At 53.5% G+C, this 19235-nt stretch overlaps 1 protein-coding gene across 5 annotated transcripts in view; it reads left to right on the forward strand.

Annotated features, from left to right (window-relative positions):
- Positions 1-6330: 6330 nt before the first annotated feature.
- TBC1D14 (TBC1 domain family member 14) overlaps positions 6331-19235 on the forward strand; it is a 106819-nt gene continuing 93914 nt past the window's right edge. For 2 of the 5 annotated variants that reach the window (XM_081253915.1, XM_081253917.1), the window contains exons 1-2: positions 6864-6988; positions 16805-17543. In XM_081253915.1, coding sequence (XP_081110041.1) covers positions 16822-17543 — 722 coding nt within the window. In that variant the 5' untranslated portion in view covers positions 6864-6988; positions 16805-16821. Of the gene's footprint in view, positions 6409-6863; positions 6989-14096; positions 14223-16804; positions 17544-19235 lie in introns of those variants that run through there. The other 3 variants (XM_081253916.1, XM_081253918.1, XM_081253914.1) reach the window with 3 other exon arrangements.

The following is a 19235-nucleotide window of genomic DNA, read 5'->3' on the forward strand; positions in this document are numbered from 1 at the left end:
AGCCAGATGGCCTGGTTGCTAATCCTGCCTGTGTCCTTCACAGCTATGGGGCCTTGGGCACGGAACGTTCCCCCACGTGAGCCTCAGTTCTTCTCGGCGACATGGGCGACTGTGAGGACGAAGAGGGTAGACACACACTGTGCAGGGCTCAGGCAGGCTACGCTCTTACCCCCTCCTCCGTGTGGGCCCTGGCTACCTGCTGGGGACCTGGGGACTGCACAGAGACCAGACAAGGCAATAAGGCATCTGGGAGGTGGCCCAGGGGCTGCTGGAGCCCTGCACGGCCTCGGGTGGGAGTTGGGTTAGAGTTGGGGATGCTGTTCTTTTTTTTTTTTTTTTTTTTAGCGGTACGCGGGCCTCTCACTGCTGCGGCCTGTCCCGTTGCGGAGCACAGGCTCCGGACGTGCAGGCCCAGCCACCATGGCTCACGGGCCCAGCCACTCTGCGGCACGCGGGATCCTCCCGGACCAGGGCACGAACCCGTGTCCCCTGCATCGGCAGGCGGACTCTCAACCACCGCGCCACCAGGGAAGCCCGGGGATGCTGTTCTGAGGGTCAGAGCACCTGGGGTACCATTCTGAGCCACACACCAGAGGGGACTAGGAAGTAGAGGACAAGGGAATCCCAGGAGGTCCAGGCGGAGGGCAGAGCAGGTGCAAAGGGGAGGACTTGACAGAGTTCGAGGTGCTTCCGGGGAGCCTCACGCATGGAAGGGGCGCGAGAGTTTCCCGCAGTGGATGATCGGGCGTGAGAAGCATCTGCATCCCCTGCCACCTCTGCCCTCTGCACCCATCTCACGTGGCTCCCACGTGAGACCTGATCCCGCAGCTTCTAAATCGGGTTTTGCTTTCTGAGGGTGGCGGCAGCAGAAGGCAACGGGGCGATGCCTTTAAAAAACAAGGCTATTTGGAAAATTCCACTGTGGTGTGCTGTAACGCAGAGCCCCACCCCCATGTGCTTTCTGTGGTTTCTTAGCACCTAGAGCCTTAAGGCCTCCAGCCCTGGTTTCCTCTTAAGCATCAGTGAGCCGCAAGCCACAGGGGGTCTCCTGCACCACACCTCCCACCACCATCCCCATCGTCAGGTTGTGCATTCCATACTTTGCAGGGTCTGTTGGTTTCATTATAACTTACTTCCTCCAAGCAATTACTTGGGATGCTCTGAGAATTAGTGACCTTTGATTTGGGCACCAGACCCCACTGGTTCAAGTGTCCCCAGTAAAATGGGGCAAGAATACAGCATCATGGGGCTGCTAGGGCAGCTAGAGACGTTGTTACAGACGGTAGAACACAGAGACCATAGTCACAGGGCTCTGTGGTCAGCAATCCCATCACAGCAAGTGTGTTTGGCTGTGCATTGATTACCTAACCCCCTGGAGCACGAGTGTTGACACTGACAAAATGGTGACAGGACGTGTCTTGCTTTGGTGAGAAGGGACAGGGTGCAGAGCCCTCATCCGATGGCCTCAGGTTACTATGCCTCTTGAATCCTGTCGGTCACCCATCAGTCAGCATCTTAACACATCTCATTATAAATAGAATAATATTTAAATAGTAATAATAATATTACTATTATAATATAGTAATAATAATATAATAATAATATTACATTATAAATAGAATAATAATATTCCAGGGGAATTCCCTGGTGGCCAGTGGCTAGGACTCTGCACTTCCACTGCAGGGGGCATGGGTTCGATCCCTGGTCAGGGAACTAAGATCCCACAAGCCACGTGGCGTGGCCAAAAAAAAAAAAAAAACAAAAAAACTATAAATAGAGCATTCGTTTGTTGCGGGAAATCTAAAAGTTTCAAAATACATAATCAGAAGGTAATCATGTGTGTTCTGATATCATTTGAGTGTTTCTACCTGTTTGTTTCTGTGGATGACATTCCATATTCTATGATTATATTTTATTTAAAATTCAGTATCACTCTTACAAATTATGCATTTCCTCTTTGCTATAATAAACTACTTGAAGATTTTTTTATTTTATTTTTAAAAATTAATTAATTAATTAAATTTTGGCTGCATTGGGTCTTTGTTGCTGCATGTGGGTTTTCTCTAGTTGCGGCGAGCGGGGGTTACTCTTCCCTGCGGTGCGTGGGCTTTTCATTGTGGTGGCTTCTCTTGTTGTGGAGCACCGGCTCTAGGCACGTGGGTTTCAGTAGCTGTGGCACGTGGGCTCTAGAGTGCGGGCTCAGTAGTTGTGGCGCAAGGGCTTAGTTGCTCCGCGGCATGTGGGATCTTCCTGGACCAGGGTTCAAACCCGTGCTCCCTGCATTGGCAGGTGGATTCTTAACCATTGAGCCACCAGGGAAGCCCTAAAGATTTTTTAAATGGCTGCATAGAAGTCTCTCCAGTTAGTTAAGCTTCCCCCATGGTTGGACATCCACATCATATCCATTTCACCGTTGTAAGTAACACTTCAGTGAGCATAGTTTTACAACAGTCTTTGCCTGAATTTGGGGGTATTTTTTAAATAAGGACAGCTCCCTTCAAGTGCACTATTAGATGAAAAGGATTCAGTGTGTTATAATTTTCTCTTTTGCTGGAGCCACGCCTTCTCCCTTTTATAAATGTGCTACAATACTTCTAGGAGTTCCACCTCCCTGAATTCACTGATTTTAACCTCTGCAGGTAAGAAACAGGTAACTGCCCTTGTTAAAACTGAGTAAAATATGAGTTGATGGTCTGGTTGTGAGGGTCTGATGCTGCTTCTTTGCAGCAAACTGCAGAGGTTCGTGGTGACTACTCTGGTTGTTATGACACTTTTCCGTCTCTGTGTCTCTGGCCATCTTCTCTGGGCCTGAGGTTGCTGGAAGGCTTACCTCCAGCTACCTGGGCTACTCTTGACTTTGTTTTTTTTCCTCATCTTGATCAATTTTCAGAAGCAACAAGGCAAACCCAAGTTCCAAGCATTGTGTCCTAAAAATGAGAACTTCCATCTCCACAGCGAATCCCTTTATTCCAAGGAATGAAGACAGAAAAGATAGGTTTTCCTGGATTTCTGAAAGCCCTTGGGCCAGAGGAAAGCTCTTTTGAAATAAATGATGGTTGCTCAATCTGCCTCTGCCTGGTGGGGACGGCCCGCTGACACTCCCAAGTGAAGTGTGACCACCGCCGCCGGTACTTTCATTCCCACCCTGGGCCCCCGGTGGCCCTGAACAGAAGCTGGGGGCAAGGAGGGTGGGAGGGAGGATGGCGAGTGGGCAGGAGCTTTTGGACAGTGGGGGGCAAGCTGTGAGAGCCAAGCTGAGCGGCCTCACCTCACCGCGCCTGTTTCCTCACCTGTAAAGCAGGAGTCAATGTGCCAGTAGGTGTGGTGATGGGGTGAAACAACCAGCACAGCATGGGGCACCTGGGAGGGCTCACGTGAGTGCAGGTATGACAAAGGTTTATTCACGCATTCAACAAATATTTAAGGAGCTCACATTCCGGGGGCTGGGGAAGAGTCGGGGGCAAAATATGCTTTTGGGAGACTAGAACCCCACATCTCCCGAGAAGAGGCGCACAGGGGGTTTGGCAGGGCAGAGGCTGCTGGCCAGGGTCCTGTGCCCACCCCCTTCCCCACCTGACCTTGGGCCCCTCCCCATGTCTGTCTCTGGGCCTCACTTTCCCCACTGAATAATGAGAGGTGTGGGCTTGAGGACTCATAAGGGTCCCGCCAGCTCTGACACCCTGCTGGTGATCCTTCTGGGGTCTGCCCCTGGTCAGTTCCTATTGTCCTGGTGAGGGGATGTGAGTGCATTTGTGAGGTGCCACGTCTGTCTGCCCCTCAACACGGGGCCTCCGTGGGCGCAGAAACTGTGGGCTGTCAGTCACTCTGCTGTTCCCGGAGCCCAGGGCGCCGGCACACAGTGGGCTCAGGGCTGCCTTCTGTGGGACTCGGTCACCCTGGGAAGGGCGTCCCACTCCTGCTTGGCGAGCTTGGGGAAGGCTCAGAGGTCAGGCTTGAAGAAGTCCCTCCGCGGGGTCCCTGGAGAATCTTAGCATCTCTCCTCACCTTGGCGGGTTGACTTTCTCTACATTATATTGCTAGGAAGAGCTCCCTCAAATATGCCAGAAACTGACAAAACCAGACAGCTGGGTTTTTTCTTTTCTTTTTTGGTCGTGCCGTGTGGCTTGTGGGATCTTAGTTCCCCGACCAGGGATTGAACCCCGGGCCCTCAGCAGTGAAAGCGCGGAGGAGTCCTAACCACTGGACCACCAGGGAATTCCCCAGACAGTTGTTTTACATTTAATCCTCACACAGTTCGGGAGGCGGAGATGCTCAGAGCCTTGTTGAGATGGGGAAAGTTGGGGAAGGGAAGGGAGGGAAGGTTTCAGGGCTTATCCAGGCCAGGCTACCACCCATCAGTCCTGTGCCTGGAACTGAGATGAGGCACCTGCAGGCCTGGTGCTTCTCTACATCAAGCGGCAGCTTTACAGCCTCCAAAGGAGCGACCAGGTGAGAATCAGTCTGGGACCCTGGCGGTTAGGTCTGCACAGGGGAGCCGGGATGGCTTCCCCTAAGCAGGCAGCAGTGAGCCAGCAGAGGGGGACACGGCGCTGACCACCCTGATACAATTCTCATCTCCATATCAGAGACAGGGGCTGGGAGGTGCTGAGGTTCTGAGAGGTGACATGAGTGCCCACTGCCACGCAGCTAATCTTGTTCACTGTATTTTTAATTTTGTTAGGCTGAAGTTGCAATGAGGATTCATCCAGAACACTCCTGGGTGCTGATGACAAGGGGTAAGAAATAGGTCAAATCACACTGAGGGTGTTAAGTGACAGATGGGCTCCAGTGGGGAGCTCTGGGCTGGGGCAGGGGGAGGGACGGGAGCCAGGGAGGCAGCAGGGTGGCGAGAGGTGAGGAAGGCAGACAGAGGGCGCCAAGTGCAAGCCCATGGACCACAAACTTCCTCGGTTCTGGATGTAGAACAATGGTTCCTGTCATTGTGGGGTTTTAAAACCTTAAGACTGACAATGAGGGCTCCAAGGGATTTGGGGAGTCACAAAGAACACTGTAAAGGCAGATTTATTAATCTGATGTATTAAATTGCTAATTAAGTCAGGCCTGAAGCAAGTATGTACTTTCCTGCTTCCTTAAAATAAGCTCAGGAGGGCACACTGCGGGGGGCTTGAAGGAGACCTAGTATTAGTTTTACTTAAAACATCCAGAAATGTAAGCATTTATAAAGCCTCCATTATGCCCTAAGCATAACAGAAGCACTGTGAAGGGTGTTAGTGTATTCTATTAACAGATTTCCTTTTTAAAGTTCTCACCCCTCCTGCTATCAGAATAGGTGCTAAGAGTTATTAGAGCTATGACCCAGGCAGGAGAAACAAGTCAGGGGCTCTTCAGCACAACGCTAATGACCACAGCCCAAATTAATCTTCCATTGCATGCTTCCAGATGCTGTGATGGAGAGATCACCCTTCCTGTCCCTGACGGCCCTGCTAGATGTAGCTGGCTGTCTCTCTGAGGTTTCCTCTGTGGTAGTTCTGGCCGTGACAGCCTTCAGGGGTCCTGGTTGGCAGGAGCCAATCCTAGCTTGGAACCCAAGCCTTTCGGCTCCCAACCACTGGAGTCTTTCCTCTTGCCTTGATGTCCTCAGAATATAATATTTCAGGCTCAGGGAACATACCAGTAAACAAGATAAGCCCGGTTTGGCTCAGGGAGCCTACATTCTACGAGGGGGATGAGGTAGGGGTCAACAGCGAGCGAACAAGAGCTTTCTTATTCAGGACCTTGCATGATCCTGGAAGGCGGTCTGGGGTGGGGCATCTGGCTTCTGACCCCTCTCAGCTACTGACCAGCCCTGAACCTTGGGTAAGTGACTTCATCTCCCACTCTGTACGACGGTTTTGATCACAGACCCTGTCTCTGGAGTTTGTGCAATATTGATGGGAAGTAATGCACATGAACGCTAGGCCAACGGCTCCTAAACTTGTCGGCACATTACACAGCTTCCAAAACTGCACCTTACCTCCAGAGACTGATTTAGTTGGCCTGGGGCGTGGCCTGGGCTTTGAAATTTTCAAAGATCCTCAGGAGATGCTTAAGTGCAGACAAGTTTGGGCAGGCACGGCGCTATGCATTGCGTAACAGCTCGATAAAAGACAACTAACAGAAAAGCCCGTTTTACAGATTAACAGACTAAGGCCCGGCAGGGAAGACCTCAAAGCGACTTTCCCGAGCCTATACGTCCCGGGCCCGAGCGCGGATCTTGCCCACCTGGCCTCTCGCCTGCGGCCAGGTGGGGGCCCGGCTCTTCCTCCCCCGCACACCTGCTCGGGGGCAGGGGCGCCCATCGATGCGCTCCGCTGCTCGGCTCCCCACGCCTGGTCGCTGCCCGCTCGTGCCCCTTCCCCCTCCCGGGCGCTTCCCACTTCCAAGATGGCCGCGGGTGGAGCCGACCAGGTAGGGAGGACCCTGATGGGTGTCCACGGGGTATCTGCGGGCATGAAAAGCCCCTCAGGCCTCCCTTCGCGGCTCCTCTTGCCCTTCGGGAGAGAAAAGGTCCGGCAACGCCGCTCCGAGGCCGGTGGCGGGCGGGCGAACGGGCCGGAGGAGGGGCAGCGGGACGAGCGTCGACTTCGAGGAGCGGCGGCAGCCCGGCTAGCCGAGGCAGCCCAGGCGGAAGAGCAGCCCGCGCAGGCAGGGGGCGGGGCGGGGCGAGGGCGCGCGGGGCGGGGCGAGGGCGCGCGGGGCGGGGCGAGGGCGCGCGGGGCGGGGCGAGGGCGCGCGGGGCGGGGCGAGGGCGCGCGGGGCGGGGCGAGGGCGCGCGGGGCGGGGCGAGGGCGCGCGGGGCGGGGCGAGGGCGCGCGGGGCGGGGCGAGGGCGCGCGCCGCTGTTGGCTGCGGGCGGCTCGCGGGCACCTGCCGGCCCGGCCCGTCGTCTGCAGCGCCGGGTGTCTTCGCCGCGCAAGTTGCGGGTCCCGCAGGGCCTGGGCTGCGGGCCCGCGGGCCCCGGGGATGGCGTCGGAGCCGCGCTAACACCGGTACTGAGGGCCTCTGGCGAGGGCCGGGCCGCGAGGGAGGGAGGGCGCCGGGGCGCGCGGGGCCGCTGCCACCTGCTGCAGCGTCGGCTGGAGCGGGGAGGCGGCCTGAGGCGGGGCGGAGCTGGCCGCGCGGGTTTGGGTCCTGCCTGCGCGCCCCCTCGACGCGCGGCCGCCGCTTCCTCCCGCGCCGGGGGAGCGCGTGGGGCACGGGGAGCATCGCGGGGCCCGGGGCTGCTCGGCTCGCCCGCTCCTCGGTGAGACGCGCGCCCCGACCCCCTCCTTTCCCGGAACTTGACGAAAAGTTTTCCCCCTCAGATGCGCGGGGCTCCCGGGCCGGGAGAGGAGCCGGCTCGGCGCCCCCCGACCCATGAGAGCCCCCACGGCGTCGGGGCCACCGAACACCGGGATCCCGCCGCTTCGCAGCCCCCCAGCCGCCGGGACCCCCTCCACCTCAGGGCCCCCGACCCTTGCGACCCCCGGCACTTTGCAGCCCCCGACTCGCCGGAGCCCCTCTCCCCACACCTCGGAGCCTCCGACCGCCTGGAACCCCCTCCACCTCTGGGTCCACCTGGTAGCTCCCGACCCCTTTGCTTCTCAGATCCCTGTTCTGGGGCCGCAGACGCCCCCCTTCTCTTGGGACAGCCTACTCCCCAGGCCGGGGACTCCCTTTTGCTTCTGGGGCTCCCGTACCTGGACTACAGCTCCCTCAGTCTCGGGGACCCGCGCCTGGGGATGCTTCCCAGCGGGAGGCTGAGAGGCAGGAGCTGTATGGGGACAGGGAGCTGCCCCGAGGAAGGAGCGGGGGGCGGCGGCTCAGAGCTGGGGGGCTGCGGCCACCGGGAAGGCTCCTCCTCACGAGGCCGCATCGCCGGCCTGCGGACCCCAGACCTCGCGCCTGCGCAGCGGGCCACAGGCAGCCGCGTGTGTTTCAAAGTTGCACAGGCGCCATCTGCTCCAACTTGGACGTGGAAGTGGAAGCTTGGCTTTGGGAAGTTCTGTGGGCAGGAGGCTCCTGGGCACGGACTCACGCCCTTCGTTTACGGGGGAGGGCGGTGTCTTGGGGCCCGTGTCTGCAGGCTGTTGGCACCTCGCCGTTGTCTTGGCCGCCTTTGTGGAGGATGGGTGGCTGCTGGGCACTGTTAGGGGCTGTGCATGGACCAGGCCAGACCTTACAGCAGTCCCTTCCTCTGGCCCGGTTTAACTGGCCAGTACCAACCCGTGTCTCAGGTTTGGATAGGGCTTCTTCCCAACTGCTTAGCCCCTGTCCCACCTGGGTTGCTCCGCCCTCCCACCCCACAACCAAGGCTGTCTCACTACTGTCTTGGTGGTGGTATGTGTGACCCCTTGAGACTGTGGGCTCCACCTGATTTCCAGCCCTCGTGAGAACGTGGCATGTTCTTGGGGCTCAGGGTTATTGAGTGAATGCACCCTTTGGGACACATCGAGGGCGGTCTGGTAACCGGTTCAGGGTCACCCAGCTGGAGAGAGGCAGGGATGACATTCACTCTGAGGCAGGTCACGGGGCCAGGCTCCCTCATCTCGGTGTCCTTCACGGCCCCAGCAGGTCCTGGCAGGTCCCTGCTCAGCACTTTGCGTGTCGCTGAGCTCGCTGAGCTCGCGAGACTGAGTGTTTATAGGCTGCCCCCAGCCCACCCTCTCGTGCTCCGCATGAGGGCTGCCTCACCTGCCCTCCGCGGGTCCCTGCAGTTCCCCTCAGGCACCCTCTCTCTACTTCTCCACCCCTCTGCCCTTCCACTTCTCCATCTCTCCCTCCCACTGCCCTACTCCCCTGTGTCCAGCGGGTGAATTCCTGCCTGTCATACCTCCACTTCCCCTTTCTTGTGCTCTGCTGAAGACCTCTCAACAGAGAGGACACAGCTTATCAGAGCAACGTGTTTAAGAATCTGTCTTCCCTGTTGGTCAGAGCTTCTGACGGTCACGTCCTCACCCTCAGCACAGAGGATGCCTGCCCAGCATGGCGTGGGTGCTCACGGAGCTTTGAGACCTTGGAGAAGATTTGTCATCACACCAGACATTTATACCTAATATGTAAAAGAGGATTTTAGGAAAATGGGTACGTGTTGTCTGTTAATGTTTGCTGTAGGGAGGGTATAAAGTTTCTAGGGTCTGGGTTTAGAATTCTAGATTGTCAGGTTGGAAGGACCTCGGGTAGCTTGGCTGGGCTAATCACCTCATTTGACAGATGGGGAAGCTGAGGCCCAGCGCTCGGTCAGTGCTGCAGCGGAGGTGCAAGGAGAGATGCTGGTGACAGGGCGAAGCCGTACAGTGAGGCTGTGCAGACTGGCTGTGTCTGGGCTTGCTTATGCAAATGAGTTGCTAAAATAGGGGGCCTGAGCTGGCTGGCCGTGTGGGGTGCCCGGGGAAGAGTGATGCCAGCCAGCATCTTCCAAGGCACGATTCTAAAGGCTTTATGTGGATTTCTTCCCCCCATCTTGTCAACTGCCTAATGAAATAGGGTCTATTATTGTCCCCCTCTTACTACGTGGAAATTGAGGCACAGAGAAGTTAAACTAGTCCAAGGTCACACAACTGCTAGGCGGAGGAGCCAGGATTTGAACCTACGCGGTCTGCCTCCAGAACCTGCATTATTTTTTCCCCTTGTGTATTTTAGTTGTAAAACTTTTCTATTGAGGTCTAACATACATATGGAGAAGTCTAAATATTGTTGTATTTAGCTTATCGATGATCACAAAGTTTAGGGTCTGTACTTTTAAGCACTCCAGCAAGCCATGTTTGGCCTTTGATGTCAGACCCGGTTTGAATCCTGTTTCTCTTGCTGTGTGACCTTGGGTGTGTCACTCAGCCTCTCTGAATCTCATAGTTTCTTGGGTGTACTTGGCAGGCTTGTGATGATTAGAGCATGTGATAGCTCCTAATATGTTTGGTGTTTGGTAAATATTCAGTAACTTATTTGTCTTATTAATAATTAAGATTATAAATTGTGTTGGCTTTGTTAAGTGGACTATCTTTCTAACCTGTGAGTTGCCTCCCGGTCACTTTACAGGTACTTACGATGATTAGTTTTGGTAAATCACTGTTATGAAGCTGAAACATTTTGGGGTAGAGGGGAAACCTCCCCTGTGCACTGAAAGTCCTTAATTTAAAATGTCCCACCTATGCCTTTTAAACATCACCACCTTTGGGCGGTGTAAGTTAAATATCTCTTCCTTAGGGTTGGGAAGGACCCTGGAGACCCTCAGCAGTTTAACGCCAGTTTCTGCCTGGTTTGCTGATGGGTGGAAACTTACTGAACTACATCGTGTTGAGTTCCAGGTGCCTCAAAGTTGCCATGCACCCTCCAGAGGGCTTCTAGGAAGTTCTTTTTTAGGATTGTTTTTATCCTAAAGAATAACTCTTTTTAAAAAAAACAAACGACTTTTCTAGTTGACTTTCCTATTCTGTGGTTTTTTTTTTTTTGGCTGAGCCGCGTAGCGTGCCGGGTCTTAGTTCCCTGACCAGGGATCACCCCCGCCCCCGCAGTGGAAGCATGGAGTCTTAACCACTGGACCGCCAGGGAAGTCCCGACTTTCCCTTTCTATGTAATGCACATTAATCCATTATTTTAGGCCTCTTGTGCAGCAGTGGAAAGAGTAAGCACCTTAGCGTAGGCTCCAGGTCAGCCCCAGCAGGACCACTTCAGTCTGCGTTCCATCTGCGCCTCGGTCTTGTCTGTGAGATGGTGATGACGGTGTCCTCAGCTCTGGGGGTTGCTGGGGAGGTTACATAGATCATAGATGGTGGGTGTGGACACCGAACATAGTCCCAGCATGCAGCGTGCACCGGTGAGCAGAGGCAGCTGCTTGTGTTAATTGTTAATGCCGAGGCGCCTGAGATCCAGAACGTCCTATGCCTTTCTTTCCAGGCTCTTTTCTGCCTAAGCCAGGACTTGAATTAAAAAGAGAAAGAGACTCACAGTGGTTGGTGCTTGTGAGCCCTCTACACAAATGTCTGATTCTCATGGGAGATGTCTCATAGGTCAGTGGGTTCTCCTTGGTGTTTGGTCCAGGCTTGAGGTGAAGGCCTGAGGGAGCCACTCCTGTGGCGAGTCTGGCGGTTCCACCAGCATCCTCACCAGGAAACGTGAAGGACCCCTGAGAGGGCTTCTGGAGGGTGACGCAGGTGTTGGAGAGAGAAGACTCAGGTGGGACCCTCACTGCAAGACCTTGGGCAAGTTGCTGCCTCTGGCTTAGCCCAACATTGTTCCCATCTGTGAAATCCTCTTCTTTCACGGGAGGGATGAGGATTTGAGGAGGTGCTTGATGTTTGCATTAGGGCTGTAAGTAGCAAAGCTTACCAAGGGGCTTTGGGGTCACAGACTTGGGCTCAGGCCCCAGCTGCTGCCAAGTGAAAGTGGAGACCTGGGCAAGCTGTGTGCTTCAGTTTCCTCCTCTGTGCAGTGGGGATAATACCTGGCGCAGAGGGCTGCTGAGGGCTCTGAAACAGAGTGGCATGTTAAGAGCTTAGAACAGTGCCTGGTACTCATGAAATTGTAGTTTTTTTTTTTTTTTTTTTTACCTTTAGCAGTTTTATTTTCTTTTTCTTTGATTTGGGAATTTTTTTTTTACATCTTTATTGGAGTATAATTGCTTTACAATGGTGTGTTAGTTTCTGCTTTATAACAAAGTGAATCAGTTATACATATACATATGTCCCCATATCTCTTCCCTCTTGCTTCTCCCTCCCTCCCACCCTCCCTATGGTGGTGCTCTGGTGTTGTCAGGACTTGCAGACCTAGTTCCTGCCGTCTTGAAACTTTGGATCTGTGACAGATGTGCCCTCAGGCCATGGCTGATAGAAAGGGGCCGTGTGCGCCTGACTCTTAAGCGGAAGGGTACAGCAAGCAGCGGCAGGCCTGGGTTGACAGGAGGCCTGGGTTGACAGGAGCCTTGGCAGTGAAGATGAGTGCACCCTCCTTGGAGGATCAGGGAGAGTGGCGTTGTCCTCGTGCTGATGGGGGTGCGAGGGGGCTGCTCTCTTCCGCAGTGTCCAGAGGGGAGCTGGGATGAGGGAGGCTGTGTATAGCACGTGCCCCGTGGGCAGGAAGGAGCCACGGGAGAGGAGAGGAGTGCAGAGGATGTCTGCATGGATGGGCAGAGCTATTCCTCCCTGAAGCCACCAGTGAGTGGAGTTTTCTTCCCCTGGGACCCTAACTAAATCATTTAGTTTTGGTTTCATAAACTGTTTCTTTTATTTATGAAGGCTTGGTCAAGACTTAGTCCCATTACTTTTTAAGGAGGAGAAAATTAAATTGTTGCTTCAAGATGGACTTGTTTTCCAAAGCGTTATTCAGAGTCACTGGCAGAGCTGCTCTCCACTCTCTGACTTGTACTAAACTAAAGACGGGCCCCTGGGAGTGAAGGTTGTTTGAGTCTCTTGAGCACTTTTCCTCTTTGCTTCCTGCAGAACTAGTTTTGTGGCAGGTAAATAAAATTCGGGTGGCCTTGCTGCCTGGAATAAAAGGTCTTCCTCTTTTCTGTGCATTATGTTTTGTGTGTTTCTCTCCTCCGGACGGTGATGGCTGCTCATCATCAGACTTGGATCTGGTGCCGGGCTGTGCCTGGGTGACTCCGAGAGCCCAGGTCGCATGCTGTGGCGGCCACTGCACAGGGGGTTGTGTGAGACTTTGGGAAACAACTGCAGAGGGAAATTTCGTTTTACTTTCCTGAGCCGTCAAGTGTTGACAGTGTTCGTCGCTGTTTAGTCTAGCAGCAGATACGGTGCACAGGGCGGTCACCGCTCACTTGCTGGGTCTGCTGTCTGCACGCACGGCTGGGAGCGTGATGGATTTTCTTCCTCTTCTGTGACCTCCCCTGCTCACCTTGTTCTTGAAACACAACCCAGCTCTCAACAGATGTTTCTTGGATGGATTGCCCCTGAAACCTGCCCACAACTAGAATGTAGTTGTTAGTTATAATTAATTCAGCAAATAGAATTTTTTTTTTTTGGCCGCACTGCATGGCATGTGGGATCTTAGTTCCCCCACCAGGAATCGAACTTATGCCCCCTGCAGTGGAAGCGTGGAGTCTTGACCACTGGACCGCCAGGGGAGTCCTGCAAATAGATTTTTTAATCCTTAACCATGCTAGGCATTTGACCAGGCAGTGGTATCCAGAAACTGTTAGCATGTGCCCGCCTGAAGCTTAGTTAGGAGCCAGGGGAGAGAGATACGGAAACTGCTGTAGGTGGGGTGTGGCCGCAAGGAACTCAGGAGGAAGGAGGGCCTGCAGCTTCCTTGGGGAGTTGAGGAAGGCTTCTCAGAGGAGCGGCCTTGGAAGCATGCTGTGTCTCCTTGTGGCACACGCTCCCAGATCCCCAGGGGCGCTTATGGCAGAGCTGGGGAGAGTACCTGTGGCAGTGGCGCGGGACGGCTGGTTGTTGAGAGAGATGAGGGTGACAGCATGAGGCTAGTGTGGCTGGCAGGGACGGATCCAGAGGGCCCTGGGCCGGCTTGGGGAATTTAGGCTTACTCTGTCTTTAGAAAACGTGTGATTTGGAGGCAGGCCATCCGCAGCTGGTCTCCTTGGCTGGCTTCCAGAGTCCACCCTGCAGCCTCTCTTGGAAGCACCCGCTTTGTGCAGCCTCCCCCTGCAGGGCCCCGTCGGAAGGCAGGTGCTCTGGAGCGTGGCTTCTGGTTTTATGGCACTGGTAGCACCAGGTGAAAGGGCTTGAGGACAGTTGGCCTTGGCCCTTGCCGAGTTTGGTCTTAGAGTATGTTGCAAGGGGAAGTACTTTCTCCCTTTTAGGTTTATTTCTCCGAAGGCTGTTCTCTGAGGCTGTTCCTCAAGTTTAAGGAACTTAAGCTGGGCTTGGAACCATCGGAGGCCCCAAAGGTCCCTTAGCTTCTCCCTAGAAGAGGCCCTCGGGCTTCTCTCTGTGGCCCCAAGGCAGAGGAGAGAATACGGAGAACGAGGCCACCGCCAAGCGGCTTTGGACTCTGTCCGACCTTGTTTCTTTCTTCCCTGTGCTTCCATCTTGGCGACTCAGAGGAGAAGGGATCCTTGGGTTCACATCACACACTTGTTCCATGTTGCTGCCTATTCTAGTGTCAAAATTTCAGTTTAAATTCATGGTTTTTTTTTTTTTTCAGGTACTTCAGCTCTTTATGTGGCTGAAGTGGAGGAAATTCACATTTATTGGGCACCTACTGTGTCAGGTAGAAGTATGCCGGTGCTTCACCAAACCTCATTTCATTTATCCTTAGCCAGCCTGTGAGGTATGTGGTATCGCCCCCTTTTACTCCTGGGGAGGAGGGAAGTTGAGGCTCAGAAAGGTTGAGTATCTCCCCAGCTCGTAAGTGGTAGGGCCAGAATTTCAGCTGGGGCTGTCAGAGGGTCTCAGCTCTGCTTTCTGTGAGTTTTTCCTCTTGTGTTCATGGCTTTTTGCCAGTTTGACCTGTTGGTGTGTTGATGGTATTTGGCTAATTCTCATTACCTTTGACATTGCCAAAGATTAGCTCTTAGCTATGTGCTAAAAATGTTTCTTGCTGGATTTTCCTCTTAATTAAAAAACAAAAAAGTAGAACTTTCAAATTGGTATACAGATTTATCTTCCTGTGTCTTCCCGTTGTGAATCCTGTTGTTTCACAGCATAGTTTGGTTCGGGAGTTTTCCCAGCGCAGGGTTCCAGAGACAGTTTGCTGTGGCCTTGCCTGGGAGGAACTCCGGGCTGGGGACTCAGGGTAGGGGCCACAGCCCAGGAAATTCAGGGCAGTGTGAACTGCAAAACAGTTAAGACAGGTTCCCATGTGGTGAGGTGATGCCCAGATCCTTTCAGAGGATGAACTGAGTTTTTGCTCTGTAGATTAGGGAAGCACTTTATTTTGTGCAATACCTTTATAATCTCATTTTTGTATTAAGCTCTAATTTTGCTTGTAGTTTTGTTGTGGTGTAGTTCTACCTTCCAAGAAAAATTGATAACCAATTAGTACGACACCACGATTAAATAATCCTTTCTTACTCACTGGGTCACATTGCAAGTTTTTATACATAGTTCAGTCTATTTCTGAATTCCGCAGTTGAATTCATTCCTTCTTATTTCTGTTTTTGCTCCAGTGCTGCACTGTGTGACTGGTTCCTTCAATGTCTGGGAGGGAGGGAGATTACCCCTCCCCCATTTTCTGCTTTTAATGAATTTGCTTTGCCCGTGTTGACAGTGAGAGGCAGGGCAGGCTTCCTGAAGGGGAGCGGGAAGCTCATTGCAAAAGCGAAAATAACACCCGAAAGGGAGTGGTTATCAGTGTTATTGCCAGGCTTCAGACCTTCCACTGTTTGCTATTTTATGATAGCAGCTGCTAACAGTGCCTGCGGTGGGGGGCGCCTGCTGAATGCCTTTCTCATGGCACTTTATTTAATTCTCCCAAGGCAATCTAGTGGAGTTGGGATTAGAACCCAGGAAGGACTGAGCCCAAAGTTCCCTTCTTTATGTGGTTTCTATTCCATGGATCAAATTTAAATGCACCACCAGGTTTCTTTAGTTTTTGATGTTTTAAAAGAACAGGAGAAGGTAATGTAACAAACCCCAGGGTTCTCAGTCCACAGGGGACTGTGCTGTCTAGGCTGATGCGCCTCATACCCCAGTCTTAGGCCGGAGAACCATAGACAGGGCCTGTGAGTCACCGGCAGCTCTGACTCTCCTTGCTCAGGTGTTTACTGCAGGTTCATGGCCTTTATTTTTTCCTTTATTGATCATCTGTCTTCACTGAGCCAGCCTTCTGACCTGGGTTTTTATAACCCCAAACTACACCATTCATCCACTACTATGGCTTATTTTGGGGTCAGTCCTGTAGGTCCCAGCTCTGCTGCTAAATAGCAATATGATCCTGGACCCATTTCTTTCTTTCTTTTTTTTTTTTTGGTTGCGTTGGGTCTTAGTTGCTGCGCGCGGGCTTTCTCTAGTTGCGGCGAGCGGGGGCTTGTGGACTCTTGTGGTATGCGGGCTTCTCATTGCAGTAGCTTATCTTGTTGCGGAGCACGGGCTCTAGGGCGCAGGCTCAGTAGTTGTGGCTCGCGGGCTCTAGAGCGCAAGCTCAGTAGCTGTGGCGCACGGGCTTATTTGCTCTGTGGCACGTGGGATCTTCCCGGACCAGGGCTCGAACCCGTGTCCCTTGCATTGGCAGGTGGATTCTTAACCAGTGCACCACCAGGGAAGTCCCATGGACCCATTTCTTGACCTGAGCCTCAGTTTCTTCCATGGTAAAGGGGATGATATGCCCCGCCTTGTAGACCTGAGTAAGGTGACTAAAACATTGTGGGGACCTATGGCTAACTTGAATGTGTTTGGGGTAATCTCACTGCACGTGGCATACACAGTTCATCTTCTTTTCTGTCATGATGAAGGCATCTTGATTTTTGTGCTGTCTCAGAACAAGTTGAACCTTGACTTATGTATGGGTTATGAATTCACATACTTTTGACAGAGGTATCCTGTTTATCATTTTAAAAAACATGGAAAGCAAAACCCCTTCTCTCTGCCCGGCACAGCCCTCACACTCCCAGTGCTGTCTTGAGGATCACAGATGTGACTGGGGGCAGTGATGGTGATGATAAAGATGGTTATTTTATATATTTTTACCCTAGATGTATCCTTTGTTTGAGTTATCTTCTTGTTGTTTTATATCATGATAATATATGTTAAAACTCTAGCTTCTGGCCCTGAATTAAAACTTGTGTATGTAGAACTTGTTTCAAGGATTCCTCTTTTAAAAGGGGTGTCAGAACATTTGAACGTGCGTCAGAGGAATTGCATCTTTGGCTTTTATATTCACTGTCCTAATTTCCATTTTGGTGTTTTTTCTAGTTTTTCCTTGGACCAAGATGACTGATGGAAACCTTTCCACCACTACAAATGGCGTAGCCTTGATGGGCATTCTGGACGGTCGACCAGGAAACCACGTTCAGAACCTGCAACAGTTGAATCTCAAGGCACCCAGATCCCTCTCGTTGCCTGAGTATGGGCCCCAGCTGAAACTTGGTGCTTTAGAAGATCGGCACAGCCTTAAATCGGTGGACTCAGGCATCCCTACCCTAGAGATCGGCAACCCGGAGCCTGTCCCCTGCAGCGTGGTCCATGTGAAGAGGAAGCAGTCCGAGTCGGAGATCATCCCTGAGCGAGCCTGCCAGAGCGCCTGCCCCCTGCCTTCCTGCGCGCCGCCAGCTCCCAGCAGTGCCGAGTGGGAACGGAGTGTGCGGAAGTCCTCCACGTTTCCCAGGACAGGCTATGACTCGGTGAAGCTCTACAGCCCCACCTCCAAAACCCTGAACCGCAGCGACAATGTCTCAGTCTGCAGCGTGTCCAGTCTCGGCACAGAGCTGTCAACCACGCTGTCCGTCAGCAATGAGGACATCTTGGACCTCGTGGTCACGAGCAGCTCCAGTGCCATCGTGACCCTGGAGAATGACGATGACCCACAGTTTACTGATGTCACCTTGAGCTCCATCAAGGAAACCCATGACCTACGCCAGCAGGACTGTGTTGATGAAACTGAGGAGGGGAGGAAATTGAAAATATTGGGACCATTTAGTCACTTCTTTACAAGGTAATGCCGTCTTTATCTCTCTAGAAGAGCCAGGTTATTCAGTTCAGACCAGTTGCGTTGTTGTTCTTGTCTGCAGTGTGTCCTGTGTTTCCTGCCCACAGAGCAGACGCTGTCGTACAGATAATTATGCCGTTTCCAGTAGCCCAGAGTCCTGTGGACTTGTGCGCAGGACTGGTGATTCTGCTGTTTGATTCCTCACTGCTGGCTGTCACCCCTGTGTCCCTGTCACTCGCACAGTCTCTTGTCACTTCCTGGCCTCTGACCTGCTGTGGCTGAGGCTGACCTGTGAGTGGCCACTGTTACCAGATCAGCAGCCTTTGTCAGCTTTATCCTCCAAAGGGCCCTTTATGCTGATAACTTGAGTTTCTTGGGCCAAGTGGAGGGTGCTGGCGAGGGCGATGTCGGACTTAGTAACTCCAGCCTCTGCTGGCACAACCCAGGGCCGGTGTTTCTGGGTGCCCCTGGATGCGTGCCCTGTGCTCATGCCTGGCTGTGCTCTTTTGTCCGTGTTCTGGCCCTGGGCCTGCTGCTGAGATGCGCGCTGTCACTGCACCGCGGCCACACGCGTTCCCACCTGTGTTAGGACCAGGCCATCCACCCCACTCCCTGTGGTGCCCCGTCCCCAGGCACCGAACCGGGATGCTGGCGTCCCTGTGTCTCACCTTAAGCCCTGTGCAGCCCTTCCTACAGCCTCTTTTTTGTGCCCTCGTGTTTCCGTTCAACAAGTGTTTTGTGTTTGCGTCCTGGGCTCTGCCCTTGACAGGCAATATAGGAGTAATTCGGCACTGACCTTGGGTGGGCTTGCAGGCTGGGGGTGGTGGACGTGGACCTATCAGTCAGTCACATAGGCAAACGTGAACTCCCAAACTGTGGAGTGCCGCCGGGAAGGGCCGAGGGCCCTGGAGACTGTGTGCAGAAGGGCCGTCTGCTCCCCAGCAGCTCTCTGGAGGGCCTGGGCCCAGGGCCTGGCAGGTAGGAATGCCTCCGTGGTCCACTTGGCTGCCCCTGTTTGTGCCTGTAGCGGAGCCTGTGTTGGACACTTGGCAGTACGGGTGTCCCTTCGAGGTGGTGGACGTGCTGGCTTGAATCAGCCGGGGCTTCTGTGGCTGTGGGCGTGCACGTCCACTTACGGCTGCCTCGGCTCAGTCATCGTCTGACGGTGGGGTCGTCTTGGATGAGCCGAGACCAGTCCTGAGTGAGAAGCTCTCCGATGGGGGCTGTGGTTTTATGGGGCACCTCTTCTCTCTGATGCACCCACAAACAGGTATTGTGCTACTCCTAGGAGAATTCCTGGCCACAGAACTCAGTGACTCCACGGTTGCCTTCAGTGGGAGGAACCCAAGAACCATGCGGGAGACCCACGATCCTCACTGAGGCCATAGCCCTAAAACAGCGCTGCTGCAGATCAGATCTGTGTGGCTGAACTGTTCCCTTTGCTCAGATCAGTGTCTTCAACTTTGCCTGTTGATGAATACCGTCTGGGTGCCTGTTAAATACGGCTCTTCAGGCTCCATCCCAGAACTCCAGGATCAGAATCTCAGGGGAAGGGCTTTGGAGACAGGTTTTTAGAATCATCTGAGGTTCTTGGCAAATTTGGGAAACCTTGCTCGAAAATGGGGGTGGCTGGGAAACAGCATAGAGGAAAGAGCTTAGCTTTGGAATTCAGCAGATCTGCATCCACATTCTAGCTGT

Source organism: Mesoplodon bidens, assembly GCF_964165515.1.
Source record: "Mesoplodon bidens genome assembly, chromosome: 1".
Taxonomy (NCBI): domain Eukaryota; kingdom Metazoa; phylum Chordata; class Mammalia; order Artiodactyla; family Ziphiidae; genus Mesoplodon; species Mesoplodon bidens.